The 24,598-nt window shown below is 40.7% G+C and overlaps 1 protein-coding gene across 1 annotated transcript; it reads right to left on the minus strand.

Annotated features, from left to right (window-relative positions):
* Positions 1-724: 724 nt before the first annotated feature.
* CIMIP1 (ciliary microtubule inner protein 1) lies at positions 725-20,075 on the minus strand. Its single transcript, XM_089518489.1, has 4 exons — positions 19,856-20,075; positions 10,128-10,209; positions 8,585-8,683; positions 725-1,061 (listed from the first exon to the last, which is right to left on the minus strand). The coding sequence occupies exons 1-4, from the start codon at positions 19,900-19,902 to the stop codon at positions 906-908; spliced, it is 384 nt and encodes a 127-aa protein (XP_089374615.1). The 5' UTR covers positions 19,903-20,075; the 3' UTR covers positions 725-905.
* Positions 20,076-24,598: the final 4,523 nt, after the last annotated feature.

Below are 24,598 nucleotides of genomic sequence, written 5' to 3' on the forward strand. Positions count from 1 at the left end.
CAGTCATTATGGTAACAGAGTTCACCCTTCACTCTGCTCTGCATCCACCTGCTGGGTAGAAGCATATAAGCTTGATAAAATTGGCTTTATCCCATCTCTATAAACATGTGAGAACAAATAATCACTTTATTTCATCTTGATCTGGGAACAATCCTTTAAAGAAGACCCCCCCCCCCGTCTCTCTCTCTCTCTGTGTGTGTGTGTGTGTGTGTTTGACTGATAAGATGTGAGCAACTGATAAGCTGTGGTTGGTACTTAATGTATAATGATTGATGACATCACCAGGGACCATCCCTAGGTCCTAGATTTTGGTCTAGAAACCTAGGGTTCTGGAATGATCTTGAACCTAAATTTGGCTGTAAAATTAAATCACATTTTGAGCCAGTTTGTTATGAAAGTAGAATGTGGGAACAAATAATCTGTGAGAAAAGGAATCCCATTGTCTTTTAATGTTAATATTCCATTTCTCCTCCATCTCTTTTGATGTTATCTCTCTTGTCACTTCATCACCACTCATGACATTCTTTATCCACGTTTCTCCCCTAAGGATAAAACTGAACCTGGAATGGCAGCTTTATCTGAGAAGGAGACAGTGAATTTATTAAGCATAGGTTGGAGTGTCCAGATCTTTTATAATGTATGAACAACACTTGATTAACAAAACAGCAAAAACAAAAAAACAAAACAAAACAAAAAAAACACTTATATACTGCAGGCTGGTGGTTTAATGAAACAAGACTATGCCATGCTTAATTGTAATATACTTTAATATACAGTACTATACAAACATGTTTTTAACATCCATTTCCCCTGTGTATTAGGACTTGCTGAAAACATCCTTGGATTGACGGTAATAAAAGAAAGGGAAAGAGAGACTAATAGGCCTAAGGCACTATTTCTTAAAGTTAGTCAGTAGGTTCATTTGGCCATTGCAGGTCCTTGTGAAAGGCACCTTTGCAGCTTCTGATCTGATAATAACGTTCCAGTTCCAGCCCTGGTACTGTAGATCTCCAGCCAATAAACCCTTGGGTTGTTTGAGGGACAGGTGGAGATGGATGGATCTGAAATGAAGAAGTACATCTTTTATTTATATATTTGGACATTTATATCCCTACTTTGTATGATAAAACCAAGGTCAAGCCAGTTTACTGAAAAAGAAAAAAGCCCCCAAGACAAAAATAAAAACAGTGTAAAATAAACATAAGTAAAAATAGCATAGTAAAAAATGATAGCAGCAGCAGCCAGACTAAAATCACAGGCTATGATGAAAAAACCCAACATGTTAAACAGTGTTGTTCAAGATAAGATCTTGTTTTTTGTCCACTTAAGAGCAGGGGTGGGCAACCATGGAAGGTTCAGGGTTCAAATTAGCTTCCCAGGAGACCATGGAGGGCTGCACCACCAAGGCAAAGGAGACATCATGTGCCCTCTAAGGAACATGGGGCATATTTTGAGGGCTTCCTGAGCTCCTAGTGGGTATCTGGGGGCAGAATTCTTTTTTGGAAAAAAATTGCAAAATTTTGCTTTGATCTCTGAGGGATCCAGGGGGGTCCACATGTGATGATAATGCCTTGAAAATCCCTTACATATCCCTTTTGAGCATTGCAGAGCAAATAAAATAAAATGTTTTTTAAAAAATTTTGTCAACCCCTGAGGGGCCCTGGAGGCTGTGCAGACATGTGGCCTGTGGCCTGTACTTTGCCCACCCCTGCTCTAGAGCAAATAAGTGTGGCCAATAGTACCAGCGCGTGTATGGGAAATTTAGATCCTAGGCCTAGTTTTTGTTTTTGTTTTTTAAATCTTCCCTGTCCCCTCATGAGGAAACCTCAGTTTGCATCAATGACACATGCTTAAATTACAACAATGCCAGAAATTTGGGGATTGAAAAAGTATCAAGGAACAGAATTCTTGTCTAGGAGAAATGCTCTCATTTTGCCTCCTCCCCCCCCCCCTTTCTGAATGTGCGCTTTGACCCAACGATGGTAAAAAATGAATTTTTCTTGAGATACTATTATATAATTTAGGCATCTTTGCCCAATGAACTGATATTTCTCACAATTAAATGATTTGATTCTAGAATGTGTTGAATTCATTGGAAGATCATTTAGTTTAGTACCATTTTCAGAAAAGACACTCAAATCAATACATACATTTATTACTTCTCCTTTGGCACATTCTCACACTTTTTTTTTTCTGCCAACTTTTTATTCAAAATTAACAATATGCACAAAGTACAAGGTGTTGGTGATTACCTTTAAAGCCCTACATGGCTTGGGCCCAGGGTACTTGAGGGAATGCCTTCTTCCCTATTGTCCATCCCGCACACTAAGGTCCTCTGGAAGAAATCTACTACAGCCAAAAAAATCTAGGCTAACATCTGTCTCCCAGAGGGCCTTTTCTACTACTGCTCCTAAACTATGGAACGACCTGCTGGAGGAGATCCGTCACATTTCCACTCTGGTAGCTTTTAAGAAAGCACTCAAGACGTATCTCTTCCGGCAGGCCTTTCCAACCTAGTTACCATCCCCAGATATAGAGATACTTGTCCCCTCATCTGTCTATTTCCCCCCGCCAATGTTTCTGCCTATTTTTTGGTTGTTCAATGTTTTTAATGTTTTTAATGTTTTAAATGTTTTAATATTATTACTGTTTAATTCTGTTTTAGTACTGGGAATGGGGGGTGGTGGTAGGTCTAGGGTTTGATTTTTTAACTCTATTGTAATTTGTTGTATTTTATTGTTGTAACCCGCCCGGATTCTTCGTGATTGGGCGGGCTAGAAATAAATCTATTATTATTATTATTATTATTATTATTATTATTATTATTAGGTCAGGTAAGTCTAGCATAAGTAAATAAAAACATTTGGAATCTTCTACAACCACTTAAAGGCTTCTTCCAAAATTCATATAGGGATGACTTTTCCAATCTCCACTTATGATTTCCATTGTGCTAACCAAATGCATAGATTTATGTTTTTTAACTTACTAGGGTGAGGCAAGCTGTTCTGCACTTTTATTTGGAAACCGTGCCTTATGAGGAGAGGCTAAGGGATCTGGGTATGTTTAGCCTGGAGAAGAGATGGTTAAGAGGTGATATGATAGCTCTGTCTGAATATTTGAAAGGATGCCATACTGAAGATAGAGTTTGTTTTCTGCTGCTCCAGAGAACAGGACCCAGAGCAGTGGGTTCAAACTACATTCTCACATTTAAATGTTATTCTGTTGCTTAGAATGTCCTATTACAATTTTCTACTGCATGGGGAAAGGCCAGACAGAGCAGAGGTTCTTTGGATAACTCAGACTGAATAGCTAAGATTTCTAGATACCATTGTTAGAATTAAGAATCATTGTTATGTGTATTATATGCAGTGCGAGGCACACTTTTAAGTTCAAACATGCATGCAACATATGAGAAACAAGACCTTGTGGATGCCACATGTAATATACTTGGTTTGTTAGTTGTCCAGTCTAATCTCCTGCTATGCAGGAAGACATACTAAAAGCACTCCTGACAGATGGTCATCCAGTCTCTATTTAAAAACTTACAAAGAAGGAAATTCCATCATACTCTGAGGTAGCATGCTCCACTGTTGAACAGCTCTTACCACCAGGAAGTTCTTCAGTAGGGGGACTCTCTTTTCCTGTAGCTGGAAGACATTGCTCCAAGTTTTATTCTCTGGAGCAGCAGAAAATGAGCTTTCTCCAATATGTCATCCTTTCAGATATTTAAACATGGTTATCATGTCATCTTCTCCAGGTTAAATATGTCCAGCTCCCTAAGCTGCTCCTTATATGGCATGGCTTCCAGATTTTTTATCATTTTGGTTGCCCTTCTCTGGACACATTCCAGCTTGCCAATATCTTTCTTGAACTGTGGTGCCCAGAAGTGGACACATTATTCCAAGTGAGGTCTGACCAAAGCAGAATAGAGTGGTACTATTGAAGGCCTTACTGAAATCTGGATATGCTACATCCATAGTATTTCCTTTACCTCCCAAGCTTGTAACAATATGAAAAAAGAAATACAACTAGCCTGCCATGACTTGTTTTTGAGAAATCCATGTTGACTTTTAGTTATCATGGCATTCCTTTCTAAGTACACACAAATGGTCCTTTTAATGATCTGCTCTGGAATCTTTCCTGGTATTGATGTCGAGCTGACTGGATGATAATTGTTTGAATCCTCCCCTCACTTTTGAAGATGGGGGAGAACGTGTTTCTCCTCCAAGTCATTTTTTACTTAAGGTGATCTAAGGTCATTTTTCTTGTCAAGATCTATTCAGAGAGGGCTTGCTATGCATGGTCTCAACAGTCATGGTTCAACACATTGGCTTGGTACACTTGGTACTTTGGCTGAAATCTATGCCATATTTAGGAATACAGTCAGCCCTCTACATTTGTGGCTTTGACTTTTGCAGATTTGATTATTTGCGGATTTGATTAATATGTTTGCTCTAGGTTCTCCAGTGAAACTCTGCTGGAAATTGACCATGGAGTTGCACTGGAGGACTTAGAGGTTACTAGAGAAAATATTTCTCTAGGCATTTGTAGGTCCCCCAGTGTGATTCTGTGGTCAGCCTCTGGCAGATTTTGACCAGAGAGTTGTTCTCTCAGGTTAAAAATGTGGTGTTTTTTTTTTAATTTGCAGTTTTTCCAGTTCCATGGGGGGTGTCCTGTGCTTCAAACTCCAGCAAATGTGGAGGGCCAACTGCATTTGCCACAAAGGACTTGCACTTGTAGAAAAGTAGAAAAGTGTAAGAATAGATGAGAAAAGTTGATTTTTGTAAAAGCAGTAGCCCCAGACATGATAACACAATACCCTCTCTTCAGGAGCAGACAACTGTTTATCAAGAGAGAGCAGAAGCTGTGAGGTCATCCTCAACACACACAATAAACTCTACTTTTTACATGAAATAACCTTTTTCTCTGCAACATTTGCAGATAGCTTATAGATATATCCACACTACTCAGTTACAGCTGTTGATACTCCTTTCACCCATCCTTTGGGAATCCTGGAATTTGTATTTTGGAGAGTAGTATTTAGAATTCTCTAGGTACTCACTTGGAAAGCTTTCAGAGAATTCTAAATGCCTCACGAAACTACAAAGCTTAGGATTCCATCCTGTGGTACCATGAGAACTAAACTGTTACCAAAGTGCTACAATTGTGCAGTGTGGACACATCAACTTATATTGAAATAAGATGATAGTATCAAATACTAAACAGTCAATTCAGTTCCAATAACCGAAAGTAAAAACTGACAAGAAACCTCTTCTGTTAAGCAAGTTCTATTTATATTTGGGAGGGAGGTTGACATTTAAGGACAAACAAAAGACAGATTAGTGACCAAAATGTCTTTTGCAGGGAGAATCTTTCAATCTTACTAAAAATGAAACATGTTAATCAGTAACTAATCTAGTTGGATGATGTGGAAACCCCAAGCTTGAAGCTGCTTCGTGTTTGCCTTGGCTGCTGAAGTTCCTTTGGCTAAACAACCTTCACAAAACATGCTGAAAGTGCTCTCTATGTATTACTTTAACATCTGGAGATTTATGCAGTAGAGGAATTTGCACTGGAAAAGCAATGTTTCTGTTCTATTCTGCTGCCAGAGCTCTTTCGCTTTGTTCGTGAGCCAAGACTGGAAAATATTTATGCTATCTAGGTGGAGTACTGTATTTGAAATTATTCCCTTTCTTTTCTTTTTCCTTTTCTTTTTCTTCAGGGCCATTTGTGCCACCCACAGAGCTGAACAATGAAGACAATTTAGATCTCTTGCCTCTATGCAGCAGCACTATTCACATGGAGTGGAAATGGAGTTAAGGATCCCTTATCTGACCCACACCGAGGAATGGATATAAGAGGGGTTTTTTGCTCATGTCACAGAAAAAAAAAATCAGAAGTTCAGGATGTTGGTGAAACAATGTATAAATTACATGGACCTGGCAGGCCATTACATGCAAAACCTATACAAAGGCAACATTAATGTTTTTCTTTAGGGGAAAATGGGTTTTATCACTCACAAAATTGCTGCTGTGCTGCTGCCTGACCATCACTCATCCCTCAGCCATGCTTCTTCCAGTGATTTTACTACCATGGAAGCTTTCTGTACCACCAAAATTGGCTGGCAGAGCACGGCTGAGGGTTGGGTGATGGTCGGTGGCAATGCAGCAGCAATTTTGTATGTGATAAAACCTGTTTACCTCCATTCCAGTCCGATCCCATCCTGTGCCCAGATTGGACTGAAAAGTGCATGCGATAAACTACTTGGAGAAAACATTATTTTCCTTATTGATTTTATTTGTACAGTTGGCCCTTCCCTTATGCTGTGTTGAACCCCGTCACGTAAGGGAAAAACTGCTTAAACTCAAGCCCCATTGGAAATAATGGGGCTCGTTGTCGCAGTGCGCACCCGGCACGCACCCCATTGCTTCTTCTGGGGTGCAGCAGAAGTCTTTCCGGTGTGGCTTACAGCGTATGCTGGAAGCCACATATGGCATGCCCACATATGACATGGGCGCACTGTATCTCGCTTTTCTCCTGCCAAAGGACCCAAGTGAAGCTGCAGTTTTTCAAATCACACACTCATTAAAATTAGTGTTTTTTTGTACTGGGTAAACACAATTAGCAATATTTTACATCAGAGTGGGGAATGTGCAGCCTGTGAGCAGCATGTGGCTCTGGAGGGCCCACCAAGGGTGAAAATGTTTTGCTCCAAAATGACCTCTAGGGGTGTGGAGGGCATGTTTGGAGCCCCTGCACTTCTCTAGGATTAAAAACATGCATTTTCCACATTTTTTTGTCGCAAAATACCATATAAAGGGTGAGGAGTCCTCATTTTGTGTCTTCTTCTAGGATCACTAGGGTAGAGAATAGAAGGATGACATATCATTTATTCCCAGTAAGAAAAGAGGATTTTTTGACATGTGTGTTCATGTTCCTAGACCTCAGGACACAAGGGTTCTCAGGTCTTAGGGCCTAGACCCCATTCTGTGGTCTTCATAGTAGTAGTGATGCTGGGGTAATCTCAGGGAAACAACATTGTCTTGAAAATTGCATCCATATGGCACTATGTATCCTTGCCTCATTGCCCATCCCTTGCTGCTGCAGCAGCAGGCTACTTTGAAACAGGAACTTTATTTATGTATTTATTTATTTTTTAATCCCGCCTTTTTCCCAAAGTGGGACCTAAGGCGGCTAACAACTTATATAAAACACAACAATTAAAATTGTACAATTAAAATTGTAAAAATATATTTAAAAAATACAAATATAAAATTTAAAACATACAAAGTTAAAATTAAGAATCTAAAACCAACTGTAGACTCTTTTCTCTTCAAAGCAGAGTTTAGATAACTTCTCTTGTTGGACTTTAGCTCCCATGTGTTCTTAAAAGTTGTGCTTTCAGAGATGTTGAAAACAGAGCTTGGAAAACTACAAGCATCTCGCTCTTTTCGATGGCACAGTTTTAGACCTTTCACTGTTTTGACTGATCTAAATTATAGCCACATACTGCACTTTTGACCCCTGGTTTTTTCTTTTGACCACTGCTGCTGCTTTCCCCCCCTCTCAGTGGACTCAGCACACTCTCTTTTTTTCTCTCAGTTGACCTGGAGTCATTTAGTTCATTTAGCTGACTTGAAGCCATTTAGCTAAGAAAAAATGGTTCTGCTTTTCAACTGATTTCATTTTTTGACAGACCTGTGGTCCCTAACCTGTCAGATAAGCAAAGGCTTGCTGTATCCTTTTTCAGTTCAGTACTGAGCTTGAGATACTTAATTTCCAGACATAGAAATATTTTCTAATTTGTTGGACTTGGCTTTTATTAGTTGAATTATGTGCTCCGAGCTTCATGACCCATGCTTGATGACATCACCATGAGCTGTCCTTTGTGACATCCCCATGGGGTGTCCCTAGATCACAGGTTTTGGCTATGGAGCTCAGGACCTAGGATGCCCCTGACCTGGCAATTGTAGTGCTCCTTCAAGTATGAAGTCAGCATCACCCATGGCTCTCAGGGCCAAAAAGGCTGAGGACCCTACCTTACAGCTTCCAATGGTTGACCCTCTGTTTGACAAATATTCCACTTGGATTTCTCTGCTACAGATGAGGATGTCTCCTCCTCTAGAAGATGGTAAGCATGCCCTTTTTAAACACATCAAGGCTAATGTTGGTTGGTGCAATATCCTTGAGGAAAAACAGGACATTCAAGATTGTAATATTTCTTATGAAAGCTGTCTCTGTTCCAGAAATATTATTTGGAATTCTGATCTGCACTTCCTTTCCAGCACCTGCAGAGATGAGACAACTAACCTGAAGATATATAATTTTTATGTGCTATAGCAAGATAACTTTATTGTAAGACCTAAAGTTACACAATGAATTCTTCCCTCAGAAAAGCATCCTTTGGATCCTTTCTCCTCTTCAGAGAGCCTTTTAATGTTGCCCTAAAGATTTTGACCTTTATTTAAACACCCACCACTGCAAAACAACTGATGAGGAATCTTTAGGTGGCTTACCAAAGGTATGGATTTGGGTATTTTAAAAAATTGCCCTGCCATTTGAAACTACAATGCTATCGTCTAACCTTAATATATTTTTCCACCGGTGTCACAGGTCGGATTTGTAAGTGTTCTGGAAGCGGGATCTTAGGCTTAGCAGGTTGTTTCTTTTCATCTTTTATCAACTAAAAATAGGAGAACATAATAAAATAAATTGGCACTTCAGGCTGAGCCGTGCATTGTGATAACATTGTAATAGCTGGTATCTATCTAGATATTTATACTGTTCCCATCATAGCAGTATTTGATGACCTTGTACTTGGCATCTGATACAAGGCTATTTATTATACAGCTTTGAATGCTTTTGAAATTCACTTTTCATATGAAGAATTAATTCTCATTTTAAGGCTAAGAGATGAATCTGGAGGATAGATAGCCATTCTTCATTTTTTGCACATTACACATACCTGTTCAGAAGTAAACCCTGATTCCAATGGGACTTATTCTGAGATAAAATGAGTATAAGTTTGCAGCATTTACCATGGCATACCTAAAATACAATTGTCTAACTAACATGTGTAATATGAAGTGAAAATTACAACAAGGAAATGGGTATCTTGGTAATGGGTAAAAGCAAGCATATACTTTATTTTTTTCAGGCTTGACTTTGCAAACATGATGCAGCAAATCCAGCTATGGACAGACTTTTTTTCCTGCAATGATCCCTGCAACTCTTTCCATTGGACTAAAGGGATTGTTCTGGTATGTATGTGATGTTCAGTTTTTGCAGCTGGCAGCACTTACCACTCCTGTTTTGTGGAAGTTGCTGTGGGAGGTGGAATAGATACTTGCCTTTTCCAAAAAATGAAACAAAACAAAACAAAAAACCCCAAAACATTTCTGCCTGTGATATACACATGCTGCTATTAAAAAATAAATAAAAAGAATGTGTGGAAGCAAAAACATGGGAAATGGGCTAATACCAGGATTGGGCCAAGTAATTCATTTTTACTTTGCCAGCTTTTCCTGACCTGGTGCCTCCCAGATTTTTTGGACTAAAATTCCTCATAGCCCTAGTTTATGGCAGTTTTAGTTTAAAATATCCAGAGAACCTTAACTTGGGAAAAACTGGTCTACACTCACAGAGTAGCTATGGCTTTCAAGACTCTAAGCAGAAGTCATATCTAAGCTCTACCTGAAAATGCTGGGTAGTGAGAAGAAAAACTTGTGTTCTGTTGTTTGTCCTTCTGCATACATATGAAATGTTGCAACTGTTATCATACAGCTTTCTTTCTTTCTTTCTTTTTAAAAAAACTTTATTTTTTTCACCAGTTTATACTGGTGTTCGAGAGTGGAACACATGCCCTCAGAGAGTGATGGAATCTCCTTCCTTGGAGGTCTTGAAACAGAGGCTGGATGGCCATCTGTCGGGGATGCTTTGATTGTGATTTCCTGCATGGCAGGGGGTTGGACTGGATGGCCCTTGTGGTCTCTTCCAACTCTACAATTCTATAATTTTATGATTTCTTGCTGCAGTAGATCTTGACAGCTGCTGCTCATTCAGTCCAGGCTATAATATGAGATTAATTTTCTCTGTGTTTATAAATGGTATATGGAAGCTATTTTTACCTCTTCAACTGGTGTTAACAGAAAACCCCATCGTGAGGGCCATCTCCTTGCAGCTTCACGTTCTGTTTTAAGATGATCCTTCCTGGTATATACAGAAAAATAAGAATATATTATATGGTTTTCTGAAACAGCCTGACAGTCCTTCAGACTGCTTAAGGAGATCTAGTGTCACAACTCTTTTGGTATCAAATGAGTCTTATGCTAATGGTCTCAGTTACGCTTTTGCATACATTCAGGGTCTTATGTAACTCTTACAGACGGTACTTATAGAATTATATGAGTGAAACCTCAAAGACTATCAGGTCAGGCCACTGCCAATGCAGGATCTTCCATTAATGCACCCCTGAGAGATAGCCAATGAAGGAGACAATTCACCATCTTCCAAGGGAGTCTGACAAACCTTACTTTCATTAAGATTTCCATAACATTTAGTCAGAATCTTCTTTCTTATAATTTAAATAATAATAATAAAATAATAATAATTTTTTTATTTATATACCGCCCTTCCACAGATCAGGGTGGTTTACAGCAATTTAAAAACAATACATTAAAAACATCAATATCATTACAATAAAAACAGAAAAGCCCCGAGTTAGCCAGTCCCCTTGCCAGTGAAGAGGAAGGAGGTCCATAGGACATCTTAATCGGGGAATGCATTACCAAAAAGGAAGGTCTTCAAATCCCTTTTAAATTGGGCCAGGGAGGTGGCTGAGCGGAGCTCTATGGGCAGCGTGTTCCAAAGGGCCGGGGCGGCGATGGAAAATGTCTTCCTGGTAGTGGAGACAAGCCTAGCCCCGGGAACCCTAAGTAGTTGCTGCCCAGATGTTCTGAGGGTGCGGGACGGAATGTATGGGGAGAGGCGGTCCTTCAGGTATCCTGGGCCCAAGCCATTTAGGGCTTTATAGGTCATCACCAACACCTTATATTGCGCCCGGAAGCAAATCGGCAGCCAATGCAGATCTTTTAACACCGGTGTAATGTGGCTGGCCCTGGAAGTACCAGTGACCAGCCTGGCTGCCATGTTTTGAATTCATTGCTTTCGATGCTATCCTCTGAAGGAGCAGAAAACAACCTTGCTTCATCACCCTTCCTCTAACCTCTCAGACATTTAAAGATTGACATCACATCACCTGTCAGCTTTCTCTATGGGCTTGTCTACATTAACTCTATACTCCAAATTCCCCCTAGGCTGGCCACATGATGTTTATACCATACAACCCAAAACCTTGAAATGGGTCTGGGCTGTTTACAAAATGCCTGGACCAGATTTGGGATTTCTAGCCCTTCTCCTGCATTAAGAAGACTTACCCTTTGCTCCAGGTTTTCCAGAAAACTTGGAGCAAAAAACAGTGATAACAGGCAGTGGCAGGGGGATGCCGGTCCCTCAGCATGGCTGCCGTGTTGGTCTGTAGGTGCCAGTCTCTCTGAGGTCAGAATAAGACTATGTGTCTCATTCTAACCTCAGAACAAATTGTACCCACAGTAGAGGCACTGACCAGTGTGCAACAACCACAGCCAGGTAAGTTGGGGGGGGGATTTGTGGAGAATGTGGGGGCCAGACTACTCTGGAGACAGCCTAGAGTAGTCTGGCAAGTGTAGCAAGCCCTAGGTTAAATATATCCAACTCTCACAACCATCATATTCCTTGGTTTCAAGACCTTTTTACCATCTTGGTTGCCATGTCAAAACTCAACATGTGTTAAAACGAAATACACTAAATGTATTTCATTTCCTTCTCACCTCATTCTTTACCATTTCTGTGCTTTCCGCATACATGTGTGCCAACTTCAGTTAATATTTCATGTATCTGACGAAGTGGACTTTAGTCCATTAAAGCGTATGCATTAATAAATTGGTTCATCTTTTGATGTTCCACAACGTGTTTTGTTCTTTTCTCAGGAATAATCTAACACAGCTATTCTACTGGAAATTGAGGACTGTACTTTCTGAAAAGGCAGGCTTTTAAGACTGTCAAAATAGAAAGTTTGTGCAACTTTATATACAGGCCCTCTAGGAAGAAAGATCTATCATGCAGGAGGAAAATGAACACAGAAGTTAACCTACCACGTCTTAGTAATGGAGGAGAGCCTTGCATAAAGTGAATCGTAGAATCAGTTCCCAGCCCCTCAGGCTATAAAAGAACCAGATAGCAAGTTATGGGAATAAGAACTCTTATTTGAGAACTATTTCAACCACACAGTGGACAAAACTAAAAGATGAGTTCCTAACTTGTTTCTTGCAAAGCTGAGTTTTTACTTTCTGGTTTTATTCCTGTCTAGTTTTGTATTTGCACAGGATTTTGTTTCTGTGATTATTCTAAGCCAGTTTGAATCTGTTTGCAGAAGAAAAAAGAGAGGAAAATCTGTTTAATAGGTCTCTCTGAGAAGCTGCTTCCAGTTTCTATCATTCTGTAGCATGAAAGAAAAGAGAGAACCTAGAATAAGACCACATGTAGATCAAGGGAGATCAAGGTGCAGGTAATGTTAAACAGAAGCAGAATGAATTCTCAGTGACTGGGGTCACTGGGATTGGGAAATGTTTATTTATTTAAAATTATTTTTATCTTGTTCCTCTGCCCTAATGAGATTGGATCACATCCAGCCTCACTCCAATTCTGTCACTGAAGGGTCTCCTTTAGTATCCCTCCACAGTCTCTAAACCCATTCCCATGAAGAAAAATAACACAATGATGGGATGAGTGAGGAAAAAAAGTATTCCACCCATGCCATGCAAGGCCCAGATGAGTAAAATGTAGGTAGATTGTTGTTGTTTTATCTATGACATGCTGCATGTTAGGTCCTTGCAAACAAAACAAAATAAAACAAAAACAAATAACAATCGCTATCTCAGTTTAATCGGATACATGCTTCTTTCCATCTGTCAGAATGATGCATTTTGCTAGCAGAAAGAATAATGAACAAGCTGGCTTATTCCACTGAGTAAGTCCTTCTCAAGGACTAAAAAACAAAACCTTCAAACCCTGCAGCCATCTTCCACTTATTTACTCTAAAGTAATTATATTAAGCCAGTGTTTTGGAACAGGTAGTGATTTGTGAATTGTAACCTTGCCTTCTTAAGTTGTTAGCAGTTTGACCCACAATCCAGTTAAGATGAAATACTTGGAGTGAGACTGGTGACGTTAATGTACTTTGATTTCACTGAGCTATGGAGTGTGCCACTGAAGAAGCTTAGGCTGCAATTTTAGCTGTACTGTCATGAAATAATTCTGATTATCAATGGAATGTAACACCTTGCTTCCCTATTTCTTGGTGCACTTTAGGAGGGAAAAGAAATCTGCCTTTCACACTTGAAGGAGTGTAAATGATATTGAATAAATAGAAGGTGATTCCTTAATGGCTACTGGTCATTATGAAAGTCAAGGATGGGAAATTTCTTCCAGATATTTTTGGATTGCAACTCCCATCTACTCTAACTGCCAATGGTGAAAGAGAATGGGAAGTGCAGTCCAGCCACATCTGGACAGCTATAAAACTGCCTTCCCTTCTTTCCTTGTTTTTATCTATCTGTTCTATAGTAAAGGACTGATGCTTCTATGAGAAAAATAAATGAAAATAAAACACCAGTATTTATCCTTAATGCTATTAAGGGTGTGTTGTGGTTTTATCTTTTTAGTGCATTTTAAATATGTTTTAACTGTTTCAATTTGATTATTTGTTTATTTTTAAAAAATCTTTTGCACAATTGTTTTAGCTACATTTTGTTTTAACTTATACAATATGACCTCCACATTTGCTGGGGTTAGGGGTACAGGAGCCCCATGAAAGTGGAAAAAACCACAAATTAGAACAAAAAACAAAAAACACAATTTATTTTACCTGAGAGAACACCTCTCTAGGAATTTCTAGATCCTCCTGTCAGATATTGACCACAGAATTGCAAAGCAGGAGGTAGAAATGCCTAGCGAAGTGTTCTCTCTAGGAATCTCCAGGTCTTCCAGCATGACTCTGTGGCCAACATCTGCCAGACCTCATACTGCATTCTATAATTTATTAATCAAATCCATGAATAATCCAAGTTGCAAAAGTCAAAACTTCAAATGTGAAGGGCCAACTGTATAATGCAGCTTTGACTCTTGCTTTGAGTCCCACATTGGCAAAAAGATGAAACATAACATTAATAAATAAACTAAGGGACAAAGCAGACAGGCAAAAAACGCTGGCTTTGGGGTGGTGTGGGGGTGTGGCATACACACTCTGCATACCCCAATGCCACCCCCAAGTGGGCATTATAGCGTCCTGCTGACCGGACAGCGGGAGGCATCACGGCATTTCTGTGGTGTGGTGTTTATACATGCCACGCTGCAGAAGTGCAGAAGAACCACCACCACAGTGGAAAGGGTGCCTTGTTTCTGCCCCCAAAGGTTAGGCATTTTGCTGCTTCTTTTTGGGTTGCAAAAATGCCAGATCGGGGCCACAGTGTGTGATTGCCACGGCCCTGATGTGGCACTCAAAGGGGCGATATTAAGCTACCCCTTTATGGCTGTCTGTTTCATCCCTAAATTAATTATATTAAGACAGCTCTGATCCAGCATCCATCTAATGCATCCATAATAGTATCTCCCTATATGAGCCCACCCAAGCTCTAAGATCTGTGGGGGAAGGCTTTCTCACAGCCTTTGACAGTGGAACACACTCTCTTGGAGTGTGGTGGAGTCTCCTTCTTTGGTGGTTTTTAAACAGTGGCTGGATGGCCATCTGTCAGGGGTGCTTTGACAGGGTGCTGGACTGAATGGCCCTTGTAGGCTCTCACAACTCCATGATTCTATTATTTTGTCTTAGTTATTCATGGTGAGGATATAGGAGAGGGCCTTCTCAGTCGCTGCTCCCAAGTTCTGGAATTCCTTTCCCCGGAGGGTCAGGTTGTCCCTTTCTCTGCTGTCTTTCCACCAGCAGGTAAATATCATTTTATTTAAGGAGCCATTTGGTTTTAGTTGGTTGTGGCAGATGGAGCTTTTGAAGGGCAGGGAATGTGCTTTTTCTATTTTCGTATGTTTTAAATATCTTTTTAATGCTATTTTAACATGTGCTTTTTAAAATAGAAGTTCAGTTTAAATGTATTTTAACTTTAGTATGAAGAGTCTGTTTTAATTGTGCTTTTAAAATATTGTATGCTGCCTTGAACCCCATATTGAGAGACAGGTGGAATATAAAATAATCAATCAATCAATCAATCAATCAATCCAGCAAGCATCTATCATCTATGTACTATATGTACATGTGATTGCAGCATTAGCTGTACAGGTATGTGTATGGGAGAAGGAATGATCTTGTTGCCTGCAACTTTTTCATAGGGAGGGTGATATTGCATACATTTTTTTTAAAAAGAGAAAGTTTTTGGAATGTCACGGATGGAGAAGAGTAGTTACGATGTTTTAAACATACAGGCACATACATAACAAAGACACACACATGTGTGAAACACATTGAAAATAAGTTAATAAAATGACCCAGCTGGGCACCTCATGAGGCACCAAGAGTTGTTAGATTATCATGGCTGGCAACACAATAAAACAGTCAACAATTGTCCATGACACTTGTGCAACCCTCTTCCACACAACAGTCAGAAGAGCGGTAAAAAATCCCAGAAGTGTTTCTGGACACATGGTTACAAGCACCCCCAAGTCAAGAGACATTATGCAGCTGTTCTGTTTTGAAATGTTTCAGAGAAGAAGGAGGAAGAGGAAGATGAAAAAAGTGGTGGGAAAACACAGAAAAGTTACAAGTGATGATGATGTTGTGTGTACTCCCCTGTAAAAATTCTACGACCAAGGGAAAGCAATTGCAAGATTAATTTAAAACATTGGTTGGAAAGTTATGGAGGGAAGTTATAGAAACTACAAAAATGCATCTAGTTTTTGTAATATTCTTAGAATGAAAATGCAGACTGAAAGAGAGCTACCTGGTTTCTATATCATAGAAGGTCATTTTGCAGTGGAAGATACTGCCTTTGTGTATGTGTGTGTGTCCAAATTTTAGACTGTAAAGATACTATCCAAGGTACTGAATCAATTTTGCACTTTAGACAATTCCTTTAAAGTTCAGATTTAACACTCATAACAGAATCACCACTCCACGGACACTGGAGCCATCAAGTGCTGCTGGTCATTTAAGAAGTCAGGGAAGGACAACTCCTCTTCCCTGTCTAAATTTCAAATGCTATTGTGCCATAAGTGGGTCATGGTGGCTCAAGTGGTTAAGATGCTGACTCTGTTGACAAAGTCCCTAACAGTGAAGTTACTTTTTAGGAAGGCTTTTTAACATACCCAGCTGCCCTTTTTGTTCTTATCTTATGCCTAGCTGGAAGTTTTAGTTAGCAGCATCAATTCTGTGAAAGAAGGCTGGAGAAGCTTTCAGTATCAGATTGCAGCAACATATCCACAGTAAAAAATGCAATTAAATAAAGGCTGAGATGGAAAAGAGGAGGACTCTGCAATCCTACTTTAGCAGTATGTGCCTGTGTCTTTCAGGCAAAGTGAACAGCAGCTGCTTCCAGGATCCTTGGGCATATGAGAACAGCACAACAGAGAGAAAAGAAAAAAGCACACAAGCCTGCCTCACCAGCTCACACCACCATGTTAAAAATCATAGATCTTTTTTGTCTGGCCACCATACTGGTGGTCATCCCTGGATGCATTTTAGAAGGAGCTTTCTAGAAGGATCAAAATGTTTTTTTTCTTCACTTGTGCAACCTGACATGGTTGTTTCATTATGTATGTGTATATTTTGGCCCAAGACAGGCGGGTTGAAAGGGGCATGACGGCAGCGATACTAGGGTTAGGGACCGCACACCAACTGCACGGTCCTTAACCCTAGTATGTGCAGGTGGCATCCTGATGGCGGCCTCCTGTCCACATGGGGGCTGCCATCTTTACGTAAGCGATGGGAAGATTGCTGTGTGTTGCTTACGTCACGAGTGTGCCAATGGCAGTTTTCTGGGTTCTGGGATGCTGTGCAGTTTGGCAGCTGTGGCGTCCCTCCAGAAGGAAATAGGCCACCAGAAGGCCACCCTTTTGGGGTGGTCTGCCCTGGGCCTTTGAATGAAAAGTTAGTAGAAAACTGATGAAGTGCTCTTATTTTTTCATGGTGGAGGAACCTATCCTTATTCCTTCCATGTTAGTTCTGTCTCTGGTACCAAATTTTCTATTAAAGCAGCAATGCCCAGGAATGCATCAGTTTCATTAAATGAGGGTATACCAAGAGCAAACCTTTGAACCTTGCTAAGAATCTCACTCTTTTCAATTAATTCTGAAATGGAAGGCCCTGGTTTATTGTACTAAATGTGGATTGTCTGGAAAGGTATTTAGGGTTCAAAATGTTTTGAAAAGGCACTATTTTCTGTCCTTACCAACCCATCTCTTTCCCAACCCTCCTCCTGCTCTCTCCATCCTTGCTATTCCTCATTCAGAGAAAAGCAGATAGGAGGAAGAACTAAGAATACGTCAAAATGCACAGTGCTGGAAGATTTCCAGTTTTCGTTCCACCCAGAATTTTGTGGAATGGGAAAAGTGTATACATGTGTGTGTCTGGAAAAGACACTGAGGATTGGCAACAACCATTCCTTGCTTTGGGGAAATTCTGGTATTGCCATGAGCAAACCCCCACCAGGTTTTCCAACTAGACATCAGAACAGAAAGAGGATGGAAAAAATGGAACATAGAAATTGGTCCATGTGGCCACAGCTGTTGAAAGCTATTTTAGGATTGCATGTTCCAGAATTCAGTGGCCATGATGGCTGAGGAAATCTAGAAGTTGTAGTACAAAAAAGTAACCTTTCCAATATCTCCATTGAGCTTAATAGTGTCTGGCAGCTAGGGTTGCAAGAGGGAAAACTAGAGTGGGCTCCTTTGCCTTTAACAGTTGTTTAGAAGAGGGAGGAGGTTCAGTAGGTGTTGCCCATTGCAGTTGCATGACAAGCAACACTGGATGAAATGTCCTCTTTTGTGCAACTATTAAAAGTATAGGAACTACCTCCAGTTTTCAATATGGCAAAGTTATCAGTGATAGTTGCTTTCTATGATGTCACATAGGCATCATTTCCAGAGATTCTGGGCCCTTTGGGATGCAAACCACCTGCTCTGTCATTTAATTAGAGGAATCCTGCTTAAATAGGCTTCAGAAGCACAAGGAGGAAGAGGGAGGAACAGAAAATTGAATTTGGAAAGGCTTACCTTTGGGGACTACAGTCCTCTTCACATTACACCATTACTGCACTACAATTCCAGTTTAACTGCAAATCCCAGAATTCCATAGGATGGAATCATACCAGTTAAAGTGAAATCATAGTGCTATAAGCATCTAGTGTGAAAGGGGGCTGCAGTCCCCAGAAAACCCTTGTCAAAATGGTCTGTGACCACACTTCCTGGAGGTATACTGAGAGTCTTAGATCCAAAAAACTAACTGTTCAGTGCCAATCTGAGACTGCAAACTCATGCATAACTTTCTGGGAATAGGACTCACTGAATTTAATGGGACTTACTATCGAATACACAGTGCAGCAGTATCACAACAGTGAATTTCAGATGGTGGATATGTGGAAATTACATTTGGGAAGTGAAGGGTACACAAGAGACAGAAGTGAGGTTTTATTTGGGAAGGAGGACAGTGTGGTGTAGTGGTTTGTGTGTCAGACTATGACTCTGGAGATCAGAATTTGATTCCCTGCTTGAGTGTAAAAACCCACTAGGTGACCTTGGGCAAGTCACACTCTCTCAGCCTGAAAGAGTGGCAATGGCGAACACCCTCTGAAGAAACTTGCCAAGAAAACCCTATGATGGGTTTGCCTTAGGGTTGCCATAAATCAAAAATGACTTGGAGGCACACAACAATACAGCAAACAAAACTACAAGGAACATCTCAAATAAATGAATATCTGTTTTTGTCTTTCTAATGGTACTTGATTCTTTTTAAAGAAGGAGGGGCCTGCCTCCATGAATTTCCCTTCAATACCACCTGAACTGAGAACAGCCACATCTTAACAAAATCCAGTCTTGTGCCTAACATAATCCCCCCCATATGATTTTTAATATCTTTGCCTGATGAAGAAGCCAGTGGAACTTCAAAAGTTTGCAACATGTATTTTGGTTGGCTCAATAAAGCGTATCACTGTTTTGTGGATTTTGGATGTTATTGTACTTCGCTATGTGGCTAACATGGCTACTCCTGGAAATAAAACTATAATTTCACAATTGCTGAATTTGGCCAGGAATGACTGAAAAATTTAGAAGAAGGTTAGCCTGGCTGGCTGAGGCAGTTGGTAAGGTAAAGGTCCTCCAGAAGATGACCATCCAGCCTCTGTTTAAAAATCTCCAAAGAAGGAGACTCCACCACACTCCCAAGCAGCATGTTCAACTGTCAAACAGCTTTTACTGTTTACAATGTTGAGGTGGAATCTTTTTTCCTGTTGTTTGAATCCATTGCTCCAGGTCTTATTCACTAGGGCTGCAGAAAATAAGCTTAGTCTAAATATGACAGCCCTTCAAATATTTAAACAGGGCTATCATATCACCTTTTAACTCTCTCTTCTCCAGACTAAACATACCCAGATCCCTAAGTCTCTCCTCATATGGCATGATTTTCTGGCTGAGAGTGCTGGCAGTTGCAGTCCAACAACATCTGGAGGGCTGCAATGGGTCTCCCCTCTATCCTAAACCAACTTCAGGGGGAGAGGGAGAAGGAGAAGGGGAGCAGGGAAGGAAGCAAGGCGTTTACCATATCTGAGCTTCAGCCACAAAGTTGAGTTTGTTTTTCTGTGACATCCCAGACACTGCTCCAGGGCAAACACTCCTTGGTGGGTGGGTAGAGGATGGGTGCCACCTGAAGCTGGGCTGCAGCCAGCCACCAGACAGCTAGAGCTGTCCAGCTCTGAGCCAAGGCTGCTGTGGCTTTGTGTTGCTAGGAGACGACAAAGGAATGGGCCTAGGCCTTGGGCCTGCCAGGGCAGGGATGGATGGGTGGTGGTGGTGGTGTGTGTGTGTGTGTGTGTGTGTGTGTGTAGAAGGCATGCCTCAGTGACCATCCCTCTACAAAATAACTGAGCCTTGTGATATCTTACAGCAGACCTTCGGAAGGTTCCTTACACAAACTCCCACAGTTCCTAGGCTGCCTGGGAATGCTGCCTGGGGGATTCTGGGAGTGGTAGTGCAAAACCCAACATTTCAAATACTGCTTTCAGGGGTAGATGTGCTGGCCATAATTTGTTGTTGTTGAGGTTATTCAGACGGTGACAATAATCGAGGTAGAATCAGGGATGAATTTTTATTGTTCAAAAACCCTTAATTCAGATGGCAGCCTGCTGAACCTAATGTTGGATTTTTCCCCCTGAGTTTTTCCAAAAGACTTGCATTGTCAGCTGTGTGACTAACCAATGCGAATAGACCTGGGATAAACCAGGAGCAGGGTATGAATACAATACAATACAATACAATACAATACAATACAGTAATAACCCTGCATGCCTTGGATGTGTTTTGAAGGCATTCACATCATCAATGCCATCTTTATTAGTGTGCTGACAAGTGTGAGCAACCGAACTAACAGAGATGTGCATAAATGCGGTTCCATAGAGTGAACAACAAACCCAGAATACATGAATGAGATTCTTCACAGTCATGCTAAAAACAATATGTGAATGATCCCATTGGGAGCTTTCAAGTCATTTCAAACTTATGGTGATTCTAAGGCAAAGCCATTACAGGCTTTCCTTGGCAATATTTGTTCAGAGGAAGTTTGCCATTGCCTTCTCCTGAGGCTGAGAGCATGTGATTTGCTCAAATTCACCTAGTTTGTTTTATGATTAAGTCAGGAATCAAACCCTGGTCTCCAGAGTCTTAGTCCAACAGTCAAACTGCTATGCTGTGCTGATTGTCGGTGGCCATATAGGAAATAACATCCAAAATCCCCAAAACAGTGATACCTTTATTCAGTCAGCCAAATACACACCAACAAATCTTGAGAAAATGCTAGCCTGTGACTAACACCATCATTTTATATGCCCCCCCACCTATATGATTCTTAACAGTTTTGTCTGATAAAGAAGCCAGCAGTGCTTTGAAACTTGCATCATGTATTTTGTGCATATTGGTTGGTAAAATAAAGGTATCACTGTTTTATGGATTTAGGAGGTTACTGTAAATAGATGTTATGGTATCACATTTTGTGGATATTTGCAAAATAAATGTATTAAGTGTGGCTTCTTTTCCTCCTCCTGCTCCCCATCTTTCTTCTTCTCTTCTTTGAAAGAGATTTTGTGCAGTTTGGTTTGCCCAATCACTGTTTTGTGGATTCTGGATGTTATTGTGCTTTGCTATATGGGCAATAAGGCTACCCCTGGATATCATCATCATCATCATCATCATCATCATCATCATCATCATCATCTTCTTCTTCTTCTTCTTCTTCTTCTTCTTCTTCTTCTTCTTCTTCTTCTTTTTCTTCTCATATTTATTTGGAAACCAGGGAGTCCTGTCACACCTTAAAGACTAAACAAGTGTATCTATTTGTTCTGACTTGCAGTTGTTTCTGCAAATGTGGCTAACTCCTTTGGGAATGGTCCCTCTGGAAACTATTTCTCTTCAGCCACACAAGCACCTAGGGCACAAAACACTGTTAAGAAATGATGTGCGGAGCTAAATCACAGTACAACTGCATGAGCTGTAGAAGAATTCAGACTCATCCCCATCCTCCAATAGTTTATAGATGAAAATAATTTGTCTGCTTTTAATAGCATGGATAACAACTTGAACCAACTATACCGCCATATTTACACATTTTCTGACGGCTGCAACAGCTCCTGCCATCCAGTGACACAAAGGACCTTTCCACACAGGGCACAGAAGTAGGGTCAGTTCGCATTGGCCGATGCGTATTCGCGTCATATCGCATCGTTCAGTCACATTCGCGCTCTCTGAATACGCTTTGCCGATTCGTATTCGCGTCATATCGCATCGTTCAGTCACACTCGCGCTCTCTGAATACGCTTTGCCGATTCGTATTCACGTCATATCGCATCGTTCATTCACACTCGCGCTCTCTGAATACGCTTTGCCGATTCGTATTCGCATCATATCGCATCGTTCATTCACACCTGGGCGGCCTTCCGAATTGAGGTTTTGCGAATCGGCCAATGCGTATTCAGGCAAAGTGAGGCAAGTGCAGATTGGATAACCACACCAGCCCAATACAATGTGTATTGGCTGATGCACATTGGCAGCCTTGCGCATGCTCTGTGGGGCTCTGAATGGGGGCAACATTTTTAACTTTCGGGGTGAAGAATGAGGTCACTGTTTAGCGCGTAATATCGCAAGAATTGCTGCCTTTAGCAACTTACGAAAGGGGTATGCGCCATCTGTGTGTGTGTGTGTGTGTGTGTTTGTGTGTGTATACATATATATATATGCACACACATAACTACATACATAGATACTTATATATATATACATACATACTTATATATATACACATAGTGGTACAGCCAAAAGTGAGATGCCTTTTTTATGTGTACACACACATTTGTCTGTATGAGTGTTTATACACACACACACACACATATAGATATATATATAGATATACACAAATATACACATAGTGGTACAGCCAAAAGTGTGATGCCTTTTTTATGTGTACACACACATTTGTCTGTATGAGTGTTTATACACACACACACACACACATATAGATATATATATATAGATATACACACATATACACATAGTGGTACAGCCAAAAGTGTGATGCCTTTTTTATGTGTACACACACATTTGTCTGTATGAGTGTTTATACACACACACACACACACACACATACACATACATACACACACACACAAACAAACTGTGGAGCAGCCAAAAGTGTAATGCTGCATGTATATGCTTACACACACATCTTTTTGTGTGTGTGTGTGTGTGTGTGTGTGTGTGTATACACATACATACACACACACACACACACACAAACTGTGGAGCAGCCGAAAGTGTAATGCTGCATGTATATGCTTACACACACATCTTTGTGTGTGTGTGTGTGTGTACACACACACATACATATACATATATACACCCATATATACATCCCCCCCCGACACAAAAGGTTTCTGCTTTGTCTCGTTCAGTGGAAAAATCGCTCCCCAGCCCCGGCGGTTGTCCTGAAAGGGGAAAGGGCCAACGGAAGGAGATGGGGGAAATTCCAGCACAGCATCATGGGAAATTTGTAACCCGGTGGTCTTCAGGAGAACCAGCGGATTGGAAGTACACACCAGCCAAAGCAGCAGAGGTTTCGCACTGGCCATCAATACGGATCCCGTGAATCCACTAATTTTGTGCACTCGCAAAACGGAGGAGCCGTCTGCCTTCAGTTCGGAACCCAACTGTGAATACGCATTGGCCAAAGCGTATTCACATTATATTGCATTGGTCAATACGTATTCTGAGCTCACAGGTGTGGAACACCAATGCAATATAACGTGAATACGCATCGACCAATGCGAACCGAGCCTACTTCTGTGCCCCTTGTGGAAAGGTCCAAAAGTAAAGAGAATAGTTAAAGATAACTGAGAACGCAAAAACAATTATCTTACAAGATGTTATCAATTGGTCATAAGATATCTTTCTGCCAGTTTTGTAGGGTGGCCAGTGTGAAAACTAGAATTTAGTGTGTTCATCCAGAGAGCTTTAGTGCCTTCTGAAAGTACAGATTTCAGGATTCCATAGGAAGGAGCGATGGCAATTAAAGTGGAATCATAATGCTATTAACTGTGGCTGCATCTGCACTGCAGAAATAATGCAGCTCGACAGTGGCATGACTCAATGCTATGGAATTCTGGAATTTGTAGTTTGTTGTGGCACCAGAGCTCTCTGATAGAGAAGGCTAAATACCTCACAAAACTACAAATCCCAGAATTCCATAGCATTGAACCATGGCACTTAAAGCAGTGTTGAACCTTATTATTTCTGCACTGCAGATGTAGCTTGTGTAGCATGGAAATGCTCCACTTGGTTTAAAAAATCTAGAGCTTCACTGTGCCCAGCCACTGCCTGCATATTCACTCTGTCCCTGGAGACTCCCAGTGCATCTCCCTGCTACTCAGGTTCCCCTTCTGAGCTGTTTTTGAAATCAAGAAATTTCTCTAAATGTTCATCCCAAACCTCTAGTACTGTGAGCCTTTTAGATCATCTAGTTCTGCACTGCACATCTGAGTGACAAGGCTTCAGCTATTTGACTGTCTGAGCCTGGTAATTCGGGCATCTGGGGCATATGAAACACAGCTGAGATCCTGGATGTATCCTTTTTTCTTTGCTTATAATCCTGTATATTGTTGTTGTGTGCATTCAAATAATTTGTGACTTATGGAGACCCCAAGATGAACCTATCATGGGCTTTTTTTTTTGGCAAGTTTCTTCAGAGGGAGGTTGGCACTGCATTTTGAATTTTTTTCATAATCTGCTTTGTGGGTCTTTT

The sequence above is a fragment of the Sceloporus occidentalis genome, unplaced genomic scaffold (genome assembly GCF_023333645.1).
Source record: "Sceloporus occidentalis isolate IW3139 unplaced genomic scaffold, rSceOcc1.0.p SCAF_3, whole genome shotgun sequence".
NCBI classification, from domain to species: Eukaryota; Metazoa; Chordata; class Lepidosauria; order Squamata; family Phrynosomatidae; genus Sceloporus; species Sceloporus occidentalis.

Coding starts and splice junctions, on each gene's coding strand:
- CIMIP1 (XM_089518489.1), bottom strand. CDS start 19,902: ATGTCACAGAAAAACAAACTCAACTTTGTGGCTGAAGCTCAGATATG. Junction 10,210..19,855: donor GTGGCTGAAGCTCAGATATG/GTAAACGCCTTG, acceptor TGTATATACCAG/GAAGGATCATCTTAAAACAG. Junction 8,684..10,127: donor TGTTAACACCAGTTGAAGAG/GTAAAAATAGCT, acceptor TCCTATTTTTAG/TTGATAAAAGATGAAAAGAA.